A 27,029-nucleotide genomic window follows, 5' to 3' on the forward strand; every position below is an offset into this window, starting at 1 on the left:
AATAGACTATTTCAGAAATACTTTGCTGCGAAAAGTACTTCAATGCGTTTAGCAGAAGCGGAGTTATTGGCAATCAAAGGTCGTGTGTGATCCCCTTCGCAGTGCTTCCATTTTTTCTTCAATGCCTTGCACTGCGAAGGCTACAACAGAGTGGAACGTGGCCACAACGCTCCGCCTACTGAATGTTACCATGGCACGCAGTTCAAATTTGATTTTGGATGTTCAGATAGACGCCGCTATTTCCGATTTTGGCGCTTACGACAGGCCAAACGTAGCCAAACACGGTTGTCCTTGGCAAACCACAGTGTGCTCAGCCAACGACCTCGTTGCAGCACCCCGCAACAGCCGCAGTATCTATGCTACATAGCAAAATGCAGCTACATGCAACTGCATATTGAGTATGTGCAGCTTTTACGTAGTGCATGAAAGTGCTTGAGTGTGCGCTCGCACTCATAAGCTCCAGTCTGGCCATGCTACATGCTGCAGACCGGCTTTGTGCTGCACCAACCAGCTTGACCGACGGACAGTAGCCTCATCCAGCTTGTGCATTTTGAAACGCTATCAATAGCTCAACACGAAGTGAAGTCTGCCAAGGTGTCTAACTAGGAGCGGCCAGGAGGAAGCATGCACTGGCAAGCGTGCGTGTAGTCTGACCTTAAGTTTAGCGGGGTTGAGTGTTCAAAACTAGTCATAATTAGCGACAGCTACGGCACCGATAAGCAGGGTGGCCAAAGTTTAATTCCTACGCAGGCAGCCGCAGCCAAGCGTAAGCAAACGGTAGTCGGCTTCTTGTAGAAGTACATAATTATTATTGAAATTCTTGAGCAGATTTTCGCTTACTTCATTCAGCCTGTTTTCTTAAACTACGTCAATAAATATGCATAGTAACAGCAAACCCGCCGTGGTTGCTCAGTGGCTATGTTGTTGGGCTGCTGAGCACAAGGTCGCGGGATCGAATCCTGGCCACGGCGGCCGCATTTCGATGGGGGCGAAGTGCGAAAACACCCGTGTACTTAGATTTAGGTGCACGTAAAGAACGCCAGGTGGTCGAAATTTCCGGAGTCCTCCACTACGGCATGCTTCAGTATCAGAAAGTGGTTTTGGCACGTAAAACCCCATAATTTAATTTTTTTTTAACTTTACCAAGAGTGCACTGATCCAAACACCCTTCTTGATTGATGCCAGCTCTTGGCCAGCAGCAGCTGCGTATGGGAATCTGCTATATTACAGAATAAAGCTTCCAGAAAAGAATGAGGAGCAGGCTTCTGTTGAAAAGAGAGTGTTTAAGAAAAAGGTGACTTCACATTCCGCTTGCGAGCTCCAAGCATCGCGCACGACTGCAAAATTTGGCTGAGGTGTTTACAGCAGCCTAGGCTATCTGTGGACTGTTTTTTTTTTTTTTTTCATCAAGCCTGAGGGGTGGTTCAGGACCTCTTGAAATGGATATCTCATGGGCTGCATTTACTGTAAAAAAAAATTGCATCTGTGGCCATCTTTTTGTTGGCACCATGTAGTACTACCATAAAAGATATCGTAGTGATAATGAAAAGGGAATTCCCTTTGCAGCCTACATATACATTTGTTGAAATGTCTTGGCTGCCCACAGCAGACCAAAAGAGCATGAGAGAAGGCCTGTGGAAGCCCTGAGCATGAAAGAAGCTTTAGCAGATGCTTCAGTGCCAGTTGCGTAGCAACAGGGGGGGCCGGGGGGCCGTGGGCCCCGGGTGCAAGAGGCCAGTAGGGGGGGGAGGTGTAGTATACGTCTGAATACACCCCTCTTTCCGCCGGCTACACCCGGGGGGGGGGGATGACAGAAGACCTATGGGCCCTGGGTGCCAGACGACCTAGCTACGCCACTGTTCAGGGCAATGCCTTACCACTGATTGAGTTGAAAGTAAGTATGTTGAGCCAACTGCCTTGAGTTGCTCTTCACCCAGCACATTCATTACGAACATGGTACGCCATTTTTTCACCGATTTCCAGCAGTGAAGGATACATCATGCACATGAAACTTCTGGTAGTCGCACATACGGCATGTTTTAAGTTGTTTTGCTCAAACCGTGTGGGGACGCTCAGCTCTGTTGCGTCCTGTGATGTTTTCCACACAAGGCTCTCATCTCCTCAAGTCTCGCTTCGGTTAATCAGACTCCTGTAATTAGACCCTGGTGGGTCAAATTAACACATTGCAGCAAGACGAACTAATTTAAATCTTTTTTTATTGCTTGGAGTAGTCTGTGATGCCTTCTAGTTTCTTGTCCTTGAAGCGTAACTTAACAAGCATAAGGTGAAAAGCAGTGACATGTTAATCCTTTCATGGTCAATTTTTTTCGCCATATGCAACCGCCCAGGGTCGATTTTTTTTATTGCAGATTCTTCAAAGGGACCTATTTCGAAAAGAATTTACTGTAATTTTCTAGGGTGACCATAAAGTGAGAAAAAAATATTTTGCGTTGATATATATGTACTCTTCATTCATGAATAACAACAATACAAAAAGGAAATGAACTTATAAGAATTAAAAATTTGATGCATTGTTATAGTTCAAGGCTTAGAATATGCGCACACGAGAATATTTTGCAAGTCTGAAATGTTCCTGCTCTTACACTAATATTTAAGTCCATAGCGTAATCGAACTGTGTAGGTGAGCGCACTCAAGAAAACTGTGTGGTTGTGTGCGCGTCAAAAAAGCAAAACGTGACAAACTTCCACTAATCTTCATCTTATCACCAACCAGAGGCAATTAGATATTGTGAGTCCTCCCCCCCCAAAAAAAAGGCAACACATGCACGGCGGCATCCTTCCTACGCATTGTTTGATGCATAGGAAGGATGCATCAAACAATGCTCTGCTTTTTTGACGGGCACACAACCACACAGTTCTTTTTTAGTGTGCTCACCTACGCAGTTCGATTATGCTATGGACGTAAATATTAGTGTAAGAGCAGAAACGTTTCAGACTTGCAAAATGTTCTCGTGTGTGCATATTCTAAGCCTTAAACTATAACAATGCATCAAATTTCCCTGTGAGCACTAAACAAGCGAGAAACAAGCAACCTACCTTAGCGCAATTAGTAATGAGATAGCCATCAGTTTTGCGAGTGCAAGAAGCCAAAACCGCCCGCAGAACAAAACCCAAACCGCCACCCGCCCGTGTGCGCGCCAATGCGTGAGCGGTAGTATATAGACGCGCCGGAGCAAACTAGCCCTGAAACCAAGCATGCAACTAAAACCGAGAGAGGAAGGCCCGAGGAAAAAATTCCCTGTATTCCCACATAGTGGCAGCACATGCCAGGAAAGAAACTATTAGGAAATTGGCGCACTTTTAAACGTACAGACGGCGCAGATATATGGCATCAACCGTTTTGGACTTGTTTGCAGCGCTGTATGTTTACGTCATTGACCCTGAAAGGGTTAAATTGCTGCTCTCACCATGACATGGTGTGAAACAAGTGGCCATGGATAGCTTCACAGGCGAAAGGAGCATCGGCAAGTGAAGGATAAAAATTTTCATGCCTAGACAAGCAGTAGCGGGCAGTTTGCCGACTTTCTTGTTTTCAAACATATTGGCCTCGAGCTCCACCACTGGAAAAGCTGGCGCCACCGTCGGCGTGACGTGCTAGAAGGGATCACGTGGACATAGCGGCCGCGTCGGCTGTTTCGGGCGTGCCGAAGCGAGCTGAAAACGAGTTTAAATTCCCTCGTACGCTGCGGTCCTCATTTAGTGGCGAAATTTTCCCGCTTTGAGTGTCTTCTTTACAACGCTTGAAAGCACTACAATAGGTAGTGGTTGCCTTTGAAGGCGCGCAACATGGTAGGCTACTGCTCGGTGCCGCAGGGCCGGACGCACGTAACGAAGGCCGGTGTCAGCCTTATTCACACGTAGCCGCAGGACAAGAAGCTGCGTGAAGCTTGGCTCGCGAAACATAAAACCGGCAAACAGTCATCGGCTACAACTCGGGTATGCAGCAAGCACAGACGCAAGGAAGATTTCTGCTACGGCACCCGGTCTGCGATGTTCTGAAAACGCGCACTGAGACGCTCGCCCGAGTCCGCTGCCCGACTAATGTCATGACGGTTTGGTCTGTGAACTTGTCGATGCTATAGATACTGGCAAGTTCAATGGTGTGGAAAGGCAGCGGTAAGAAGCACATTTAAATGAAGCATGGCATATGCTCATGTTTGTGTTATGAATTAATGCACTGGATTACAAAAAAGCAGCGGGAAATTGCACGCTGAGAACACCGATAATCATACAGTGCGACGCAACTCGAGAAATAGTATTGAAAGGTCAAATAATTTAGAAGAAAAAAAAAAAGATTAAATCGTCGCCACGGCACATCACAGTGTAGGCGTCGAAGTCTCTACAATGAAATTATTTTTGAACAGCTCTGATAGCGCCCACGCAACAATGGTTGCTTGTGTACTGTCAAATGCCCATATTCTGCGGCCTAAAGCTCATGGCACGGTGCAAAACGCGCGCGCAGAGAAAGCGACACAGTGCGCGGACAATCATGCAGACGCGCAGTCGGTCGCTGCGAATCTGCGCGATCGCTGCGTTGAGGCTTCGTTCTATTACACTCCATTTAGTTATACAAACACTATAAGAACATATTTCACATAGTTTGCTCCCAGCGTTTACCTACCTTTCACGCAAGAAGCGGGTTGGGGAGGCTCCATCGCGGCGACCGCACGCAGTGGCGTTCACTGTACGTATTCGGTAAAGAGATAGCGTCTGTAAACGATTGTGTGCTCTCAGTTCGCCCAAGATTATTATTTAGACAGTAAGAAACTTCTCTCGTTTCGAAAGTACTTACAGAAATGTCTGGGAGAGCTTGCGCGTGGTGTTTACAGTGAGCGCTGACAGCAAAACCTATGAGGAGTGCGCCACGTGATCCCTCATACTACGCCGGCGAGGCGCTTCCGATAGATGGCGGCTCCGTAACTCCTCGCCGCCAATAGTAACGCTGCAGTGCATGAGGGGTTGTTGGTGGGGATCGAATTGACCAAAGAGGTATGAACTAGACAAATTTTCCTTCCATAGCAAGGTATGCTTTCTAGCCAGAACTTTCCAGTGCATTGGAATTAGGCGAAAAGTAGAATTAACAGGAGTCAACTGTATTTGAAGTTTACAGAGTGTCATGTTAATACTTTCCAGCTATTAATCCTTTCGGCAGTTCCTGTGAAAAAGGAAAGTGATTCACTAAAATGTATGTAGTAACAAACTACAGCTAGTGCTTTTTAGACCGTAGAGAATTCTTAAAAAGATTGCCTGTGGCAGATAGCACAATTCTAATCCTTGAAGTGGCGTATTCGAATGTTGGACATCACTTGCACAATTAATTGAAATGCAAAATTGAATAATTAACAAAATGTTCCTAATTGAGTTTCCAACTAATTACATTACAGCACATATTGCCTTTACAAATTGTAGCTAGTGGCAAGGCATATTCGGTTGAAACAAATACTAAAGATGGCACTGGTTTTGAGATATGTTCTGTGAGATTTGTGGTAAAATGCACTGCTGTTCCAATTACTTTTTTATTAAAGGGCACCTCACCAGGCCACATAGCAAATTTTGGTTATACGCTGGAAGTTGTTACATGTCCTCTGGGGAGCATTCTACTGCAAGAATTTTTCAAATTGGTTCATTAATACCCGAGATTTCAGTGCTGTGAACGCGTGATTTCAGGAGGCGAGCAACACTGGCAACATAACACTCTCTCCATTTGCTCTCGTCTAGCCTCTACAAACTTCCTTCCCTGCGTTCTCCCATATCGGAGCTGGAGGATCGTGGGGTACATACGTCACGGGCCCTGTCTTCCTTTATTTATTTATTTTTTACTCGCTTTTTTTGCTGTGCAGTGCACTTCTGCTGGCGCTCTCTCGCACAAGGTGTTGCATTTGTCTCGTCTTGTGCATCGCGTGATTTTTCCCGCTGTGCACGAGAACACCTGACTAGCAGTATAGGTCAGGGCTACATGGACACTGAGGCAGACACAAGCGGATTGCAGAGTGTGATTGCGTGCTAGAACATGGTAGAAAATCGCATAGTTCTGCTCTATGCGTGCACAGCTGCACGACACAGGAAGAAGCAGACTAAACAGAAGTGCATCTCTCTTGCTATGGCACGAAGTAAAACAATAACATGCAGTCATTCAGTTTAAGTTTTGTTATTTCTCTAAACTTTAATTTGCCTATTGAAGCAACAGATCAAACACATAACTGCTGTTCCCCGCAGGGGTGTCTGCGTCAGCAGGCGTTTGGTGTGTTGCGACACCACGTACCCGAGCACACGAGGGTTGGACCCTCCCGCGTGTAGCCGTGCGCGGCTTAGCCGTGTCCGGGGAAAGGGGAATCCTGGGGGTTGAGCCGATGCCGGGTGTTTGGACCTTTAAGGCCCCCCGGCGGAGGCAACACGCCTCTTTGGCCTCTGCTTCACGTAGACGGCACCCCCGGACTGTTGCCTTTTCCTGTCTCTCTCTCCCTCCAGCCTTCGTCTTTCTCTCACTTTCCACCTTTCCTGTCTTCTCCTAGCTTCCGTTTACTTCCAATTTTTCCAGGCAGCAAGGGTTAACCTTGTGTGAATAACCAACCTAGGTTATCTCATATTTAGTTATAGTGATAACGTACAGCTGGCGTTTGCAGGACCTGTTTTTACAGTCCCTGTAATGTCCCCTTGTAGAACTCCACAGTGGGTGGTTGGCGTTATCGCCGAAAATTACATTATTCTATGACTAGTTCCTTCCCTCCCCTCCTTGATCGCCCTCACAAAAGAGGGCGCACCGAAGATGTATTCAAGTTCTTTGGTCATGAAAGACCCAACTTCCCACGATTTCATGTGATTCACTCGGAAAAGTCAGACACACAAGTGCGTGCAATCTCCCCATTTCTAGTATCAAAGTCTTTAACTGAGGCCCTTGGTCCAGGTTACAAGGCGACAAGGATGGCAAGTGGTGATCTCCTTTTAGAACTGCATGACCAGAAACAATATGAAAAATTGCCCAGTCTAGTGTCATTTGGGGATGTTCCCGTGACAGTAATTCCACACCGTACTCTGAACACCACCCGCGGCGTTGTCTCGGATGATGATCTGCTCCAGCTGACAGAGGCTGAGCTCCTGGAGGGCTTCAGTGAGCAGAATGTTGTCAATGTCAAGAGAATTAAGCTGAGGCGGGATGGCAAAGAAATTACGACCAAGCACCTAATACTCACATTCGGTTCAAGTATTCTGCCAGAGTCTGTAGAGGCCGGGTACATCAAGCTGCGTGTCGGACCATATGTGCCGAATCCCCTAAGATGTTTCAAATGCCAGCGTTTCGGCCACAGTTCGCAGAGCTGCCGGGGCCGCCAAACATGTGCGAAATGCAGTGCCCTTGAGCACGCCACTGAAGCTTATAAGAACTCTCTCCACTGTGTAAACTGTGATGGGGATCACGCCGCGTACTCGCGGTCGTGCCCCTCCTGGAAGAAGGAAAAAGAAATTGTAGCCATAAAAGTAAAAGAGAATATATCGTTCAAAGAGGCACGAAGGCGGGTAGCAAACCTGCCAAAGAAAAGCTTTGCCGATGTGGCGCGTCAGGGGGCAGCGTCACAACGGCCTCCGGCGGCTGTCCGACCCACAAGAAGTGAGTCGCCAGTTATGCCATCTGCCCCCACGGTGGTCGCAGCTAGCGCTGCCCCACCAACCGAGCAGAAGGGACCATCAACCCCGAAGGTGGGCGCAGCCGAGGCTGCCCCAACCTCCCCGGCCCCTTCCAGCACTGGCAACAGCCGGCACAGCCAAATCCCTCAGGGAGCCCCATCGACCTCTGGGCTGGTGGGCGCAGGGGTCTTGCCCTCCAAGGCGGGACCTTCCCTGGTAACTTCTCGCTCACAAGAGCACGTGTCCGGCGCCTCACAAGAGGCAATGGACACTACACCTATTCCCACGGCGCGCCAAGCGCCTAAGGAGCGGCGAGGCTCCCTCGAACGCTCCAGAAAGGGCAGAACTCCTGTTACAGGGCCTCGAAAGAGCTCTGTAACCTAAGGCATCACCTCCGTTTCCATACACACAGCACTTACTTACTTCCAATATGGATACACAAATAATCCAATGGAACGTCAGAGGTCTTCTTAGGAACCTTGATGACGTACAAGAGCTTATCCAAAAACACAATCCAAAAGTGCTGTGTTTACAGGAAATACACTTAAAATCCAAACACACAAACTTTCTCCGAACGTATGTTACGTTTCGCAAAGATCGCGATGATGCTCTCGCATCATCGGGCGGTGTTGCAATTGTAATTCAAAAAAGCATAGCCTGTCAGCGTTTACAGCTACGAACGGCCCTTGAGGCAGTGGCGGTTCAAGTTATTCTGCTAAACAAACTTATCACTGTTTGCTCACTTTTATATACCCCCACATTATAAACTAAGCAAACATGAATTTCAGTCCTTTATAGATGAATTGCCCGAACCCTATGTTGTTCTTGGCGATTTCAATGCACATAACTACCTGTGGGGCGACCCTCGTATAGATGCGCGAGGACGTCTTGTCGAACAGTTCCTTTTTTCTTCTGGTGCGTGTCTGTTGAATAAAAAGGAACACACATATTACTCTCTTGCAAACAGAACCTATTCTTCCATAGACCTTAGCATAGTCTCCCCGTCTGTACTGCCTGAACTTGAATGGGAAGTTACCGACAACCCTTACGGCAGCGACCACTTCCCTATACTGCTAAGATCACCTAAAGAAAACGAATATCCACCACACGCTCCTAGGTGGAAGATTGAGACAGCTGATTGGGAGAAATTTCGATCTCTTACTAGTATCTCATGGACTGACCTGTCTTCGTTAGGAATTGATGCTGCAGTCGAGTTCTTTACAGCCTTCATGATAGATGTCGCATCTAAATGCATATCAGAAGTAAAAGGCTTGACCTGCAAACGGCGTGTCCCGTGGTGGAAGGACGATTGTAAGATCGCTCGTAAAAAAACAGAACAGGGCGTGGGGGTTGCTACGCACTTCTCCCACTGTGGAGCATCTTAGCAACTTTAAGAAAGTAAAATCCTAAGGCAGGCGAACCCGCCGACAGGCCAGACGAGAAAGTTGGCAGAAGTTTCTATCGCCTATCAACTCGTTTACTGATGAGGCCAAAGCCTGGAACAGGGTCAATAGTATAAGAGGGCGACAAGCATATTCACTCCCTTTGGTAAACACACAAGGCGATACCCTACAAGATCAGGCGGACTCACTTGGGGAGCACTTTGAGAGCGTGTCAAGTGCCAACCATTACTCGCAATCCTTTCTGAAATATAAACAAATAGAAGAATGTAAGCCACTCATAAGAAAATGTCAACAGAATGAACCATACAACTATCCTTTTAGTATTGCCGAGTTGCGAGCTGCCTTGAGCGCATGCAAGAGCTCTGCGCCGGGATCTGACAGAATCATGTATGAAATGATCAAAAACTTACATAAAGACACACAAGTTACACTAGTCACAATTTTCAACACCATTTGGGCTGCGGGATACCTCCCGACTGCATGGAAAGAAGCCATTGTGATCCCGGTCTTGAATCAAGGCAAAGATACTTCCTCAGTGGCAAGTTACCGCCTGATAGCCCTGACAAGCTGCCTTTGTAAGGTATTTGAAAAAATGATCAATCGCCGTCTCGTACATCTCCTAGAGTCCAGTAATATGCTTGACCCATTCCAATGTGGTTTTCGGGAAGGGCGATCTACAACCGACCATCTTGTGCGCATCGAAGCGCACAATATGCCTTCGTGCACAAGCAATCTTTCTTCTCTGTATTTCTGGATATGGAAAAAACGTACGACATAACCTGGCGGTACGGAATCCTGCGCGATCTTTCCGCGCTAGGTATCCGCGGCAATATGTTAAGTACTATAGAGAGCTACCTAGAGAACCGTACATTTCGAGTGAAAATAGGTCTTGCACTGTCGCGTACATTTATACAGGAAACTGGGGTACCCCAGGGTGGCGTACTCAGCTGCATGCTCTTTGTCGTAAAGATGAACACGCTTCGTGCATCTCTACCACCAGCTATTTTCTATTCCGTCTACGTAGATGATATACAAATAGGTTTCAAATCCTGCAACCTCACGGTCTGCGAGAGACAGGTACAGCATGGTTTGAACAAGGTGTCACACTGGGCAGAGAAAAATGGGTTTAAAATCAGTCCTCACAAGAGTTCTTGTGTTCTGTTTACAAGAAAAAGAGGCCTGGTTCCGGATCTTTGCTTAGAACTGTACAAACAACAGATGCCTGTAAACAAAGAACACAAATTTCTAGGTGTTATACTTGACAATAGACTCACTTTCATCCCACACATTAAACATCTTAAAGAAAAATGTCTGAAAACAATGAACCTAATGAAACTTCTATCGCAGACTACGTGGGGTAGTGACAGGACGTGCTTAATGAATCTCTATAAGAGCCTGATCCGGTCACGATTAGATTATAGTGCCGTGATCTATCATTCTGCCGCCCCGAGCGCGCTAAAGATGCTAGATCCAGTCCACCATCTAGGAATCCGCTTAGCCACGGGCGCTTTCAGAACAAGTCCCATTGAAAGTTTATACGTAGAATCAAATGAGTGGTCACTTCATCTGCAGAGAACATACATCAGCCAAACATATTTTCTGAAAGTGCACTCTAATCCTCAACATCCGTGTTTTAATACCGTTAATGATATGACATATTCTACACTCTTTCGGAATCGTCCCTCCGTAAGACAACCTTTCTCGCTGTGTGTGAGGGAGCTTAGTGTTGAAATGGATGTCCCAATCCTCAAACATCGCCTAATGCCTCCAGCTAAGCTGCTACCTCCTTGGGAGTGGCAGACGATACAATGCGATATATCTTTCATGCAAGTTACAAAACACGCTCCAGAGATTGAAATACAAATGCATTTCCGGGAACTCCAATACAAACACTCCTGCACGGAGTTCTACACAGACGCATCAAAGTCACGCGAGGGGGTGTCCTATGCAGCCGTCGGCCCATCCTTCTCGGAATCCGATGTACTGCATCCGGAAACAAGCATCTTTACGGCTGAGGCCTACGCACTGTTGTCGGCTGTAAAGTATATAAAGAAATCAAAACTCGAGAAATCAGTTATATATACGGACTCCTTAAGTACTGTGAAGGCCTTAATGTCATTTTCCAAGCACAAAAATCCAGTAATCAATGAACTCTATTCCGTCTTATGTAAAACGTAAACACGTACCAGCATGTCATCATATGCTGGGTGCCGGGTCATAGGGGCATCGAAGGCAATGTTCTGGCGGACCAGATGGCCACATCAATTTCATCATGTTCTGTAAATCCTACCGCAGCAGTCCCTGTCACAGATCTGAGGCCCTTCTTGCGCAGAAAACTGCGAAACTACTGGCAACGCTCGTGGGACATGGAAACAAATAATAAACTGCACGTAATAAAGCCACAATTAGGGTTCTGGCCTTCTGCAACAAAATCACGTCGAACAGACGTCCTATTCTGCCGTCTAAGAATAAGACACACATTTGGCACCCACAATTTTTTACTCACTGGAAATGAGCCCCCAACCTGTGGGAGATGCGGGGAGAGGCTGACCGTCCTCCATGCCCTCCTAGAGTGTCGGAAAGCCGAATGTGACAGAAAGAAACATTTTCCGTTAGCATACCGGCAGCACATTCCCCTTCATCCTGTAATGTTACTTGGCCCAGAACCGCTCTTTGACACTAACGCAGTCCTAGACTTCCTGAAAGATGTTGTGTTGCATGTAATTAGCCCTATACGTTTATAGCGTCTCCTCTCTCCAGAGGATGCCGCTCTGAAAGCTATTTCGTATAGCACATACCTCTCGGCCCTTGCGTTTCAAGGGCTCTGGCGAGGCAGTAGTGCTCTTAGAAAATTTTAGCATCTCGCATATTTTATATAATGCATCATTCTTTTTTAATGCATTTTAGTGATCATAGTACATGTCATTAATCATCGCCATAATTTTATTACGTGTAATTCTTATGCAATTTACACAAACTCTTTTAGGCCCCTTTACAGCCACGTCACATTAAATTCACAAAGCCCATCAGACCACGACATATTCATTACCACTAGCATGGCGCTCTTTGGCCATACCTGGCCCTTGCGCCATTAAACCTCAAACATCATCACATAACTGCTGTTTGTCTTGAATAATTCTAATTCACGTGCTACTATGAGCGATGTCACAGCACTGCCATCTATGTAGGCGCACTTGTGCGATATATGTCGACTCTCCGTCTGGGAGCGCAGTGCCCGCGAGGAGAAGGGCAAATGCCATTTGACTTGAAATTGAAGCTTCAACTGCAACGCACAGGGATGTAATACCTAGCAAACACGATAGTTAGCGCGCATTGCATGCACTGCACTTGCCAGGTCAAAATGGCCAGAGCTGGTGAGGGGCCCTTCAAGGAGGTATGGTAGGGTAAATTTAACGTAATATTTTGGAAACGGCTGCAGATATTCACATCAAATTTCATGCGATTACAAAAGATGCTCTTTGGTACAACGCGAGACACTTTCTTTGTGTCTAGATAGTTTGCCTTTCCTGTGGCCCACTCCCAAAATTTCAAGTGTGTTTTATTATTTGATGTACCTTTTCTCTGCAGCCACGCAGAGGAATGTGATGGTATTACACAGTGTTATTTTAAATACCCATAGACTGTATCTGAACTAAAGAGACATCATATCCACTTTGGGGTTCACACCTAAAAAAAAAACTATATATCTGCTCGCGCAGTGTAAATTTTTTTAGTGTTATCATTCATATCATCAGAGATTTTTTTTTTTTAGTTCAGAATATTTCATTGGTTTTAGTACATGTGTACAAAGTTTCACTGGAATGGGATGAATACTTTCTGGGAAAAGGTACATTGAATTTGAAAAATTCATAAAAAAATTTCAACTTGAGAAAAATGAAGTTTTATGTTCGAATACGGCTTATGGATGCTCACAATGCCCCAGGAGGATACATTTCATTGCTGGCTTTCTTGCAAGTGTCTCCAAAACCCTTCCTAGTTTTCCTTTTTATCCGTCGTCCTTCCTTCCGCTCGGCAGAGTCATAGAATTCTGCCCTGTCAGCACGCTCTTTGTCCATCCTGTCAAATGCAATATTACAAAATACACCTGGAACGGACCAAGGGCCTCCAGAACCGCTTCTCATGCAGAATTACCGTCATGGCTACAGCATTGTTAGTTGCTGTCTTCAATGTGTAAGCACTGACAAAATTTTCTTAGGGCAGCGGCACCAGATGAGTTGGTTGAGCGACTCATTGGTGTTCTGTGTTTGTCCATGAGTACATTTGCTCAGAAGACCGATTACCTTTGAAAGTTCTCTTTCTGCTCCATTTGCTGGACGATCATGCCATCTTTCGGGCAAGTGTTACGTTTGAAACTCGAGAAACAGAGGCAACCACGTAAGCAAAAGCAAGAGTTTGATGTAATAGTTCTTTTCTACAAAGGGCTATTACGCCAAACTCTTGCTTTGCACATTGCATGTTGCATTGCAAGCGCATTGCATACAATGCACGCTATCAATCGTGCTTGCAAAGTATTACACTGCTGCACGCCTCGAAAAGAGCTGAAATTTCACGAACCAAATGTCCTGCGCCCTTCTCCTTGTGGGTGCTGTGCTCCCATCTGGAGAGCAAACATTAATCGCACAAGTGCGCCTACGTAATTTGCTGTGCTGTGATGTCATTCACAGTGGCACGTGACTTTGAGGATTATTCCAGGCAACATCAGCTATTTGTTCAATCTCTTGCTTCAGTAGACGAATTGAATTTGGATAATGTAATTTCTTTAACCCCCTTCCCTTCCCCCCATCACCCACACCTTTAAGAATAACTTCAGTATGAACTCTGATGCTGCTTCCTATTTGGTGTGCAGGCTAGGTGGATCACTTTATAATTCTCCAGCTATACAAGCTGAAAAAATTTTTAAAGTGCAAAATTTTAACTTTAGCATGCACAATAAGTCTGGATATGAAATGAAGGATCTTAGTAATTAGTGATGACTGGAAATTGTTCCTGTTCATTAAGCTTACAGATTAACACTTTTTTTTAGAAACAGACGTATATTTCCCCTACAAAGTTTCATTTTGTGCTATACCCTGCAAAGCCTTTGTTTTTGTCTCATTGTTTTGGCTCAGGAAATAGCAGGTCATACAAGCTGCTGCTTTCTTATTCTACTTGATGAGACATGTAAAATGCATCTTGTTTCACCCAGATCGGGGAAATGACAACTGGCTCATCAAGTGCACCCGACCAGACAAGGAGCCTCAGGTGAGTGATGCCTTGCCCCAGGGCAAGTGCCGAGCAGTGCAAACGTGCTAAGGCCAGAGAGCAAAGATATAAATGTTTGTGCTGCTCGCGGACCCAGGAAACAGGCACTGAAGGAGCTGAGGTATGCGCTGCTAGGCACACCCTTTGTCTGTGCTTTGTAGCAGCTACATATTCTCAAGGCTGATGATATGTTATGTGCAGAGTTGGAGCCCACGGACACCAGAGATCAAGATCGCTGCCATCGACAATGGGCTGGCTTTCCCGTTCAAGCATCCAGACTCATGGAGAGCATGTAAGATGCCGCTGGTATTCTGAGTATAACTCAAAAAGGCTCTAGAACACTTTTTGAACATGGTGAATAAATGTGCCCAATTGCTATACAATGCTGTCATGGACACCTGAGTCATATGTTAAAAGGACACTAAAGGCAAATATTAAGTTAAGCCAAAGGGATAGATTAATGCTCAACAACATCTAAGGCATCAATATTATCACAAACAGAGCTTTAGTAGTTGAAAATTGAGATAAGTTCAGGACACGATTTGAGACTCCACTGGGTCATCAACGTACTGGCCTGATGACGTAGATACTCCTCGTTATATTTCTGTCGCTAGTACTCAACCACTCATAATGGAAAGGTCATTGGATTGTATTATAAAACTGAATAAAATGCTACTTGTCTACTTGAGTTGTTAAAAAAAATTTTTTTTTGACATTATCCTTGACAACGACATGGGCGGTCGAAAGGTCGTGCTTTCGCCTTTCAGTATTTAAACAAACCACAAGTAGCAGATAACAAGGTCCATTGCAACGAGCATCAAAGACCATGTTTGCGATTCAGTGCGTGCTTTCTCTTCCACTTGTGCACTGTCGGCTCTGTCAATCATAGCGCTGGCTTTCAGCTGCCGTTTTACTCATCGACGGCAGTAAAGGGCGGTGATGGCGTATGCAACGTCTTAACTCCCCGTTCGTGGGTGAACGATTTTAATTGCACTAAAGACATTCATACCTTTCAGACGTAATTTTCTCTTAAACCAAGTCATTTCCTGGCATGGAACAAGTGCAGCGATGTGGACTGCTAAAATAGTATTTTAGCAGTCCACATTGACTTAATATTTGCCTTTAGTGACCTTTTAATACACTGTACATGCACTAGGGAGTACATAATTTATCTTGGAAGACACCCTTGCCCTTTTTTCTTTTTAACTCTTTAAAATCCCTACCACTTTTTGCATCGTTAATACTAATCAGTGCCTCAGGCAGTAGCAAAACTCTCCAACAATATCTTTATTAATTGATAGAGGGAAATGAATATGCATCATCTCAGAAAGTGCAATAACAGTCATGAATGACAGCTTCAGGTCTCACTGTTTCTTGCTGAGTACATAGATGGTGTTATCACAGAGGTTTTTCCTCTTTGTCTGTCCTACACATTTGCATGCTGCAGTGCCTTTTGCGCCTGTGAATTCCGTGCATGAACTTGTGACATTATGAATGCTGAGGTACTATCATTCTCAAATTTTATTTTTAGACGTGTTTTAGAGAAGGTACTACATTTAGCTATACTAATTGGATGCTTTAATGAAGTGGTCTGGGCAAAAGACTTTACAGAACAAAATGGTGGAATCACGTTACTGATAAGGTAGTGGTGTGCCTCCTGGAATTTGGGGAACACTCTTACGCTGCCTACATCAAAGCTCATTGCAATGTCTAGCTTTCAGTGGAACATCGCAGTAGGCAATTCTGCTGCAGTGTAACTTGCTAAAACTTCCAAAAAGGAAGGTTGCAAAAGTGTGGCTAGGTCACCATCCGATTGCCGACAATTCTGCACATACATGGCATTGGGAGGAAGATTTGACGATTTTAATGGGGTAAGTTTCAATTGTGACTTTCATAACTGAGGCAACGCCTCGGTTCAAGAGGGAAAAGAAAGAAAGCCGAAAGTATAATCAAAGAAAAAATTTTATTGACAGGGAAAAGAATGACCACTTGCAATCATGGAAAACTTAATTACTGTAAACATTCACAAAAACAAAACATGGATTCGAACGTTTTGAATATTCGCACACCTCTAATATGTATATATGTTATAATACCGAGACCGATCAAGTTGTCCAGCGCTGTTTATTCCAAAAAAAGGCAACGCCCCAGCTCACGCGCAAAGAAGTCGAAGAACAGGGAAGATGATGATGGCTATGTACAAATGAAAACGACGAAGTACGTTAATAGGGCTTACACTAACTTCCCCCCGTCATGGAAGCGGCCAGCCTGGCCGCAGATTAGAGATTATCTAAACGGGGCATGAAGGGCTTCATCCGCGAGACGTGAACAATTTCGGCATTCCGGCTGCGCCGGTCGGTGACGGAGTGTACGGGGCGGACGAGATAGATCACTGCAGATGTTTGCTGCACAACGGTGTATGGGCCAATGTAGCGTGGAAGGAACTTCTCACAGAGGCCTGGAGTGCAGACTGGGGTCCAAAGCAGGACTTGGTCTCCAGGGTGAAAACGTAGGTCACGGTGTTTGTTGTCACAGTAACGCTTGCGCTCAGCTTGGGTAGCTTCTGTGCTTTGGCGGGCGATTTGACGGCAACGTGCAACTCGGGCAGCAAAATCTTCTGGAAGCGACACGTTAGGCGAAGAAGGTGCGAAAAAGAGTTCTCTGTCGAATATGGTGGAAGGAGATCGTCCATACACAAGGAAGAAAGGGCTGTAGCCGGTAGTCCGTTGAATAGCAGTATTATATGCGAATGTCCCAAAAGGAAGAATTTTATCCCAGTCAGTGTGGTCAGGACGGATGTACGTGGAAATCATGTCAGACAGCGTACGGTGGAAGCGCTCAGTAAGGCCATTGGTTTGCGGATGATAGGTAGAAGTAGATTTGTGGACGGTACTAGTGGCCCGAAGAACTTCCTCGAGAACTTGTGAAATGAATGCCTTGCCACGGTCACTGAGAAGAACGCGAGGAGCCCCGTGGCGCAAGACGATGGAGCGCAAGAAAAAGTCTGCGACCTCAGAAGCGGTGCCGGATCGCAGAGGGACAGTCTCGGCAGATCTTGTTAAATGGTCGACCGAAGTGACAATCCAACGGTGACCGGAGGGTGTCAACGGCAAGGGACCATATAAATCAATACCGACAAATTCGAAAGGTGCGTCCGGGCAAGGGAGAGGTTGTAGTAAATCGGCAGGAGGGGATGTCGAGCGTTTGCGGTGCTAACATGGCGCACAAGAGGCAATGTATTTGGCCACTGTTGTGGATAGGCCAGGCCAGAAGCAGCGGGTCTTTATGCGGTCGTAAGTCTTGTGGAAGCCTAAGTGGCCAGCCAATACGTCGTCATGAAGTGCCTCTAATACCCGCAGGCGAAGGCAGCGAGGTAGAATTGGGACCCAACGGTGACCTGTTGGATGGTAAATGTAGCGGTGAAGCACGCCACCTTGAAGGCGGAATTGTCGAAGTTGGCGTCGCAAGCGGCTGTTGGGTGGTTCGGCGAACCCACTAAAGCGATCCATGAGAGCTCGACATTAGGAGTCGGCCCGCTGAAGCGAGACGAAATCAGAGCGTGATGAAAGCGTAACTTGGTCCAGGGGCATTATCAAGAGCTGGTGTGAGGCAGGCGTAGCATCGGAATGACTTGGTAGAGAAGAGGACGGCGCGTATCCGGGAGAGAGCGAGAGTGGGCAGCGAGACAATGCATCTGCATCATGATTACTTTTTCCAGACTTGTACGTTATAGTAAAGTCATATTCCTGCAGGCGGAGTATCCAGCGTCCTAAACGTCCTGACATGTTTTTCATTGATGACAGCCAACACAGAGCATGATGGTCGGTGACGATGGTGAAGTGGCGGCCGTAAAGGTATGGGCGAAATTTCTGAATCGACCAAACGATAGCCAGGCACTCTTGCTCTGTAATGGTGTAGTTCCGCTCAGCTGGAGAAAGTGTTCGGCTGGCATATGCTATGACTTGCTCTTTAGAGGCTTTATTACGTTGCAGAAGTACTGCGCCAATACCTTGTGTGCTTGCATCAGTATGGAGTATGGTGGGGGCTCGATTATCGAAGTGGCGAAGCACTGGTCCAGAAGTAAGATGCCACTTAAGAGCTCGAAAAGCCGACTCGCAGTCGCTAGTCCACGTGAAAGAAGCACCGGTATCCAGTAGCTTGTGTAGAGGAGCTGCTATTGCTGCGAAGTTGCATATAAATCTATGAAAATATGACGCCAAGCCAAGGAAACTAAGTAGATCTTTCTGTTGCTGGGGGCGAGGAAACTGGAGAACGGCACTAATCTTTTCGGGGTTTGACTGGATGCCATCTTTTGAGACTATGTGACCCAATACTTTTATCGTCTTGCTTGCAAATTTACATTTTTTTCGTATTGATCTGGAGACCAGCATTTGCAAGGCACTTGAGAACTTCGTCTTAATCGATGAAGATGTTCGCTGAAGTCAGACGAAAAGATGACAATATCGTCCAGATAACAGAGGCATGTCTTCCATTTTAGACCACGAAGTACGTTGTCTATCATGCGCTCAAATGTGGCAGGAGCATTACAAAGGCCAAAGGGCATCACGTTAAATTCATAAAGTCTGTCTGGTGTAGCGAATGCGGTCTTTGTCAGTCTCGTTCATCGGAATTTGCCAATATCCTGATCGAAGATCAAGGCTGGAGAAATACTCCGCCCCTTGTAGTGTGTCCAAAGCGTCGTCAATCCGAGGTATTGGATATACGTCCTTGCGTGTGATCTAATTGAGCGCTCGATAATTGACGCAAAAGCGAACGGAGCCATCTTTTTCTTTACCAGGACCACGGGAGAAGCCCATGGGCTAGATGAAGGCCATGTTATCTTCCGCGCAAGCGTGTCAGCAACCTGTTGTTCAATCACCTTTTGTTCGGACGGCGATACATGATAGGGGCGTCGTCGTATTATAGCGGAACCATCGGTTTCGATGCGGTGTGTAGCCGCAGGAGTTTGGCTCAACATAGGGGAACAGCTATCGAAGCAGGCTTTGTGTCTTACCAAGACCATCATTAAGGCTTCGGACTGCGCGGCTGTTAAGCCAGAACCAAGAACGGCTGGAGGAGGGAAAGATTCATCCAAACCTGAGGTTGGTGCTGGCGATGAAGAAGGGCAAAGCGTGACTATAGAGATAGGTTGAGTGTCGGCGAGGGTCGCCACAGTCATCCCTTTGGGCAGCATCACAGGATCTGGGGTCGTGTTGCAAGCAGACAGAAGGGCGCGGCCACGTGAAAACCGGACGAGACAGTTGGCAATGAGAATTCCATGAAAAGTACAGCGGGAAGAAGGGGCGACTAGGGCGTCTCTGTCGGCGGTCTGACTGGATGTTACGGCTACAACGTCTTCGTGACCAGGACGCAGGATGTAGTCTGCAGCGATGGCCAAGTTCACGCATGAAAGTGAAGAGTCCGTAACAGGTGCAAGCTCTGTATCCGTGATGTGGACAACTTCCTCTCTACATGAAATGACGGCTGAAGCAGAATGTAGGAAGTCCCAACCAAGTGTAAGTTCATGGATACAAGTTGGAAGGATGATAAACTCAATGTGGTGGCGTATGCCGTCGATGAGAACACGAGCAGTACACTGTCCGTCGGGGTGAATGAATGCATTATTAGCACCACGCAAAACAGGTCCAAGATAAGGCGTTATCTTTACGGAGCCGGGAACACAGATCACTCCGAAGAACAGAAACGGCGGCACCGGTATCGATGAGAGCTGATGCGGGAACACCTTCGACAGTCACAGAAAGCATGTTGGCTGGGCGAACAGGAGGAATTTTTAAAGACCGATAAGAAGCAGTTTCCCCTCCAAAAACTGCAACAGTTAGTTTTCCGAGTACTGGTCGACAAGATGGGAAGTGGGGCGAAGCGGTGATGTAGAGCGCAGGTAAGGCGATGGAGAACGACGTCTGGCCGAACGGGAACTATGAGGCAGATTGGCAGCAGCTGGAGGAGACGGAGAACGCTGTTGAGGGAACGAGTACGATCCGGGATAATAGGCGTCTGATCGGCGAGTGCAGGCTCTCTCGTGCTCAGCATAGCCTCGTCTTTCATCCTGCTGGCGACGGCGGCAGAAGCGAGCTATATGGCCGCGTATACCACAGTAAAAACAAACCGGATGAGGTGGACGCCACTGAGGGTACGATGGCGCAGCAAGTGTTCTGGTTCCCATCGAAGCCAAATGGTCATAGGAAACGCCAGTAGGCATGGAGGTCACGGTAGGAGTGGGTAGCGAAGCAACATCCGCGTAGGTAGGTGTGGGGCGCGCTACCGGAGCAAGATGCATCGTGGGTGTAGTCATCGCTGTCAACTCTTGCTTTATGACCTCGCACAAGTTGAAGGTGGGGGTTGGGGCGCAGGCAGCAGGTGGACGCCTTAGGTCTTGTAGTTGAAGCTCTTCGCGGATGATGATGCGGATAAGAGCATGTAGATCTGGAGAATGGGGAACCTGAGGATCGCTGCTGTCATGTAGAAGATGAATAGACTGCAGCTCGTCGAGGCGTTGACACGTTGAAGTGATGTTTGGACAGAAGCCGGATTTTGCACGATTAAGGCGTTGAACGCGACAGACCCAGTGCCTTTTAAGATGTGGCGAACGCGTTCGGCTTCCGTCATGCTAGGATTCGCACGGCGGCACAGAGCCAAGACATCCTCTATGTATAAGGTGTAAGACTTGTGGAAGTTGGCGGCGCGTTCCCAGCTTCTGTTTGGCGACTTCTGCACGGCCAGAGGAGGAAGAGAAGATTTGGCGCAGCTTGGAGGTAAATGTGGATCAATCCGCGATATCGGATTCCTGGTTAAAATACCACGTCTTTGCAACACCGGTCAAGTAGAAGGCGACGTGCCTCAATTTCTGGGTGTCGTTCCACTTATTGCAAGAACTCACGCGGTCGTAGTGGTCGATCCAATCGTCGACGTCATCACCGCGGAGTCCCGCAAAGACAGGGGGATCGCGCTGAGGGCTCGTCACAGTCCAAGAGGGCACCGCAGGCGGGGTCGTCTGTGTGGTAGGGTTAGAGGCGCCGGGAGGGCCGGGGTTGGAAGTGTCCATTGTTGTAGCGGTAGCTGGGCGCAGGCGGCGACCGGAACGGAGCTCCAGGGAGGACGGGAACGCGAGAGGACGTCGGGGCCTTGGCGTACCTCCACCACTTTATAATACCGAGACCGATCAAGTTGTCCAACGCTGTTTATTCCAAAAAAAAGGCGACGCCCCAGCTGACGCGCGAAGAAGTCGAAGAACAGGGAAGATGATGATGGCTATGTACAAATGAAAACGACGAAGTACGTTAATAGTGCTTACAATATATATATATGTATGTTAGGGGTGTGCAAATACAGTGCAGTCCACTTATAACGATATCGAGAAAGACGAACAATATGATCGTTGTAACCGATGATCGCTATATCTGGACTGCAGTTATCAAAAAAAAAAAAAATTTTTTTTAAACACGGAACATACTTTTGCAGCTCCGAACTCCAATTCGCTAGTTGCTCTAAAGAATATATGATGTAGACAGTAGGCCGTAAAAAACAAACTCTATTTCTAGCGCCAATGGCCGTGTCAATGGTTAGGCGCGCCGAAATAGTCCGAAATCTGCACTTGCTTTTGCGGCAGCTTCAGATTCACAACTGCGGTGTGCATGGATTCCAGCTGCTGCGCGAACACTGGCGGCAATCCTTTAGCATGCATAACATCATTTAAGGAGTCAATCGACGACAGTGCACTTTGCGTGGACATCGTGGTCGGGGTCAAGGAGCCACTGTCGATCTCGTTGTCACTGTCGCTGATGCCGTCGCCACCGTCGCACAACTTTGCCGTCTGTCGAGACAGCACATCTTCGGCAATCGCCTCGTCGGTGACTTCATCGCAGAACGAGGCAGCACTGTCTGCAGTCAAAAACTCCTCCTTCGACACAACACCTGTGTCACCAGTAGGAACGAGCTCCCAGAGCTCGGTATGTCAGCGACTTCCACTGGGTCGGTCTCAGCGGGTTGGGGAAGTTCGTCCTTACGCCCAAAGCCCGCCTTCTTGAAGCAATTGGTGATGAACCACTGGTAAAGCGCCTCTTCAACATCAGCGTACAAAGGGTCTCTAACCCTTTTCCGCTGATCGGCATGGCCGCTGATAGCTCCTGCCTTCACAATCGCGGTGCTCCCGGTTTTCAAGATGGTTGATATCGTTAACTGGACGAGCTCATACTTCTTCACGAGGGCGCTCACCTTGAAGCCGCATCGAGAGTCCTGCAAAATATCCATCTTCGTGTCAAGCGACACAGCTTTGCGCTTTGTCGGCGCCATCTTCTAACTGGGTTGAACCATTTGAACCGTTGGTTGCACGCTTCTCCGGTGGCGTCAGCCTGCTATCGCGAGAGAGACGCGGGACGGGCGCCATCGCGCCGCTTTGCTTGTCGTCTTTTTTTAATTCTTTCTCTCTCTTTCGGAGCGACTGTGGCCGACGCGCATGAAGCAGCTAGCGCCATCTTGTGGCGCGCTGCGCCTACTCAGCTATTCTCCGGTGCGCGGGCGGGGCGAGACGCGCTGCGCGGTAATGGCGGCAGATACGAACTTACGGAGGTAAACATCGCCTCGTCTCGACATCGTTTGTTTCAGGGAACTAAGCAACGCAAGTGTTACGATTATTTGGCACGGAAAACGCCGTCCAGACTGCAAAATTTTGATCGTTATATCCGATATGCGGTGAATAACCTATCGTTATAAATGGTTTTTTTCCCCATAGACCTAATGCATAAAATGACACTCTCATGTCGACCCATCGTTATAACCGATATATCGCTATATGTGGTATCGTTATAAGTGGACTGCACTGTATATAAGCTTGAGGTTTCCATATCGTAAAACTATAGTGTGAATGAAACAGACGGCACAAAGAAAAGACATCCCTACACAAACACTTGCGTTGTCTTTCTTTGTTTCGTCTGGCTTAAGTTACAGTCATATTGACCTGCCCACCTTACAACAATGCCAGCCTACGTTTAGAGGCCTTTAGAGGCGTTACCTAATTCAATGGGTTCTGAAAAACCAACATAATTTGGAATCGTAAATAAAAATGTGCAGTGCCCTCTTCAAAATCTGCAGCATAAGGTTCCTTGTGTTAAAGGGGCAATGAAACCAAATTTTCTGGCTTGAAATATGCACAGCTTGTTAAAGTGCACATGTCCTGCAGCACACTGGCAAAATTTGAGCGGATTCGGTGTGGTAGAAAATTTGTATTTGAATTTTTTTTATAATGTACTAGAATCGTGTAGCAGTCTGGCAATGCTAAGGGTTGACGAAATGAAATGGACCTTTGGAAGCAGCTTCCTTGGAGCAATGAAAGCCGATCTCAAAGGCCATGCTTTTGTGTATGCAAGCACCGCAAGTGATTTCAAAAGTGGAAAATGCGTCATGGCTGCCATCTGTCATTTCACTTTTCAATGGCAATCCTGGTGGTCTGCTGCTGCATTTAACCATGCAAGTGAAGTAATTGTGGACACAATTCAATGGTTATGCCCCTGCTGCACCACTGGGTGCCAGAGCATGTGGAGCAATATGTCTGGTACGATCACTAACTGCTTCAGAACAACGAAATAGCGGTGGTGCTGCATTTGCCTATGTCACATGGTCCATGCCAAAATTGCAGTCACTATGGAGGGAAGGCCTCAGAGTCAGCGATTTCAAATTAAAATTTCTAGCTACAATGTGTGCCAAGAGCCCAGTTTTTTTTTGTTTTTAGGTAGAGCAGCCGCTCTACCTAAAGCCCCTTAAACTTCGTAAAGTAGCGTCACGCTTTGAAGAATGCCGTCCCCCTCCTCATGCACTCTGGTCGAGGTCGACACAGCGTGGCCATTGGCCCTAATGGCATCACGTGGGCCCTCGCTTCAGCTTCGTTTGTTTACAGTTGTGCTTCAGACCCATTTTTGCTTGAGACGCGTCTGTGGAGTGGCGAGGAGCACATGTTGGCGCCATTGCTCTTCTGTGTTGTTTTGGTTTGCGAACACCTTGAACTTTTGTGGCAAGTGCGACGTCACTTCATGGCATTTTCTATCACCATAACCTGCTGCGCCTTCGTATGCCAAAATAGTTTCAGAAGCGCTTCTCGGCACCGTCCGGTAAGCGCTACAGGTTAGGAAGAAAGGCATGGATTCGCTGAATTGGGAGGGAGAACTTCAGATCAACATTCTCCACACGACTATACAAGGTAGTTGCAAGTCTCTCATAGTATAGTCCTACGCGACGTGTACTTTGTTTATATAAGTAGCACGGTCATATTTGGTGCGCTTAATCATATTGTAAGCCAACAGGCTTGAATTCGCGGGCACGTGAGGCTGCTTGAGAAAATGTGATTACGAAACCTTTAGGATTCAGCGCATTCCTTTTGACAAAATTTGAGGCTCGAGTGTGAAAACTCATTTTAGGAAAGCAACTCCACATTTTGTAGTTATTAACTAGCCTTCTTTAAAGTAAATAGCCTTGTTTGCCTCTTTTGTTCGGGTTTGTCATTGACGGTCGCCCTGTGGATTTGCGATACAAAGGAAAAGTGTGCGTGCTCTCCTGAAACTGAGTTCGTCACCGAACGATAGCTTCATAGGTCTTTGAGACGCACGTGTTAATTCATGTCAGCTTTAAAATGTGTGTAGGTTAAGATGCGGCGGTGGAGCGCTCGCAAAGAAAACGTGCTCATCCACTGGCTGGCTTAGTCGTCGTTCGCTCGTTCATTCAACTGTTAGCTCGTTTGACCACAATGTCTTTGAGACACAAATAATGAGATAACAAATGGTGCCTCAATTGAACGACTGCGTCATTTCACATACCATAATTTCGACCGCATCATAGCACGGCAATGCTTTACGCGGTCATCACTTTACTAAAGTCATATCGTAAATGGAGTGAGCGCAACCGTCCTCAATGCACGTACCTTAGTGCAACTCGGTTCGCGAAAAGTAAGTCGCTTCATGAATGGACGAGCTAACACACGATGAAATGTTATTCGTGATGAGTCGCTAAAATGAAAAAAATAATGTACTTGCTTGAGCCTGAATGAAGCCCTGTTACCGCATTACGGCTTCGCGAACAAATATTAAAAAAGTGATTTCATTTTCTATATATACGCAGAATCCTGACTCGAAGATCAGCCGCGCGTATTTCTGTTGACTTTGAGGCACGAGAAACATAATAACACCATCGCCCACCTCTGAGCCTTTGCGCGTGCTTGGAAGATTGGCAAGCACGCACGTTGGCGGCACTGTAGCTCGTAATACTTTTTCGAACCTTCAGAGCAGCAATCGTTCGTGCCCTCTGTCGGCCTTTGTACGTCATAGCTATGTTCTGCGAATTCACATGGTAAGGACAGCATGGATTATTTAGGCTACTGGGGGCTTGCTGGAGGTCAGGATGTTGGCATTCGATCGTGAATGTGTTATTTACAACCATTCGCAAAGTATCTTGCGACACTGACTTGACAAATGTTGCGTACCTAATTGTAGCGCATGCGATACATTCGGAATCATTATGGCACAGTTTTAGCACTCCTTCAGATACTTAAAAAAAAAAAAAATGATCAGAACAGGGAAAAAAGCTGCTGTCACTGAATTTGTATAACCGTCTGTATGGAAATTCTATGCTGTACACGAAGTTACTCAAAGCTAGAAAGCTAATGCAAATGCCTAAAGCGCACCTTGCTATGCATGCATTCACTCTGCTAAAGGCTGTCTGCTATGTTCGAGCGGTGTAGGCAGCGCCACGGTTGGGGAGGGAGCGTGAAAGAGAGGAGAAATGAGGAGGAGTGAAGGCGGAGGAGGAGAGTGTTGCTCCAGGCGGCTAGCAGATGGCAGCTAGCACCAGGCAGCTAGCAGATGGCAGGGCGAAGTCGAATTTGTCAACAACTCGAAGCAAAGGCAAGAGTTTATCGTAATAGTTCTGCGGAAACCCGCAAGGTGGGGAGAAGTAATAATAAAGGGAAAATCAGACATCCACCCGTTCGTAGCAATTGCTACACAGGACGAATTTTTCTTCAACTGCGAGGCTTTTCTTTCGAGGAACTCGTATGAGTTTCCTTTGTAGCAATTGCTACGAACGGGTGGATGTCCGATTTTCCCTTTACAGTTACTTCTCTTCACCTTGCAGGCTTTCTTAGACGTGTCACCATTTTGCTCTGCAGATGGACACCAGCCAACATGCAAACCACTCTGCTATAACTGCTGGATTTACCCACATTTCAAAACACACCTTTTGTTTACATGTGTGCATTATGAACACAGATGCTGCATCCACACAATGCAAGCTTCACCAGCTACATTCTTGAGGGCATAACATTGTTCTAGTGCCTGGTGCTTTCCTGCTAGAAATGATTTGCAGACAGACATTATTGACCATTTGCAACACAAAATTCAGGTACTCTCCTGTGTGCGGGCGCGCGGTAATGGCAGCAGATACGAACTTACGGAGGTAAACATCGCCTCGTCTCGACATCGTTTGTTTCAGGGAACTAAGCAATGCAAGTGTTACGATTATTTGGCACGGAAAACACCGTCCAGACTGCAAAATTTTGATCGTTATATCCGATATGCGGTGAATAACCTATCGTTATAAATGGTTTTTTTCCCCATAGACCTAATGCATAAAATGACACTCTCATGTCGACCCATCGTTATAACCGATATATCGTTATAAGTGGACTGCACTGTATATTCGAAATGTTCGAATAACGAATCG

The 27,029-nt window shown here is 46.8% G+C and overlaps 1 protein-coding gene across 1 annotated transcript in view; it reads left to right on the plus strand.

Moving 5' to 3' along the window:
* Nucleotides 1–27,029, plus strand: part of Pi4KIIalpha (phosphatidylinositol 4-kinase II alpha) — a 98,075-nt gene that overhangs the window by 15,632 nt on the left and 55,414 nt on the right. The window contains exons 5-6 of the mRNA XM_075676551.1: nt 14,251–14,306; nt 14,508–14,598. Coding sequence (XP_075532666.1) covers nt 14,251–14,306; nt 14,508–14,598 — 147 coding nt within the window. The remainder of the gene's footprint in view (nt 1–14,250; nt 14,307–14,507; nt 14,599–27,029) is intronic.

This window comes from Dermacentor variabilis, unplaced genomic scaffold, assembly GCF_050947875.1.
Source record: "Dermacentor variabilis isolate Ectoservices unplaced genomic scaffold, ASM5094787v1 scaffold_12, whole genome shotgun sequence".
Lineage (NCBI taxonomy): Eukaryota > Metazoa > Arthropoda > Arachnida > Ixodida > Ixodidae > Dermacentor > Dermacentor variabilis.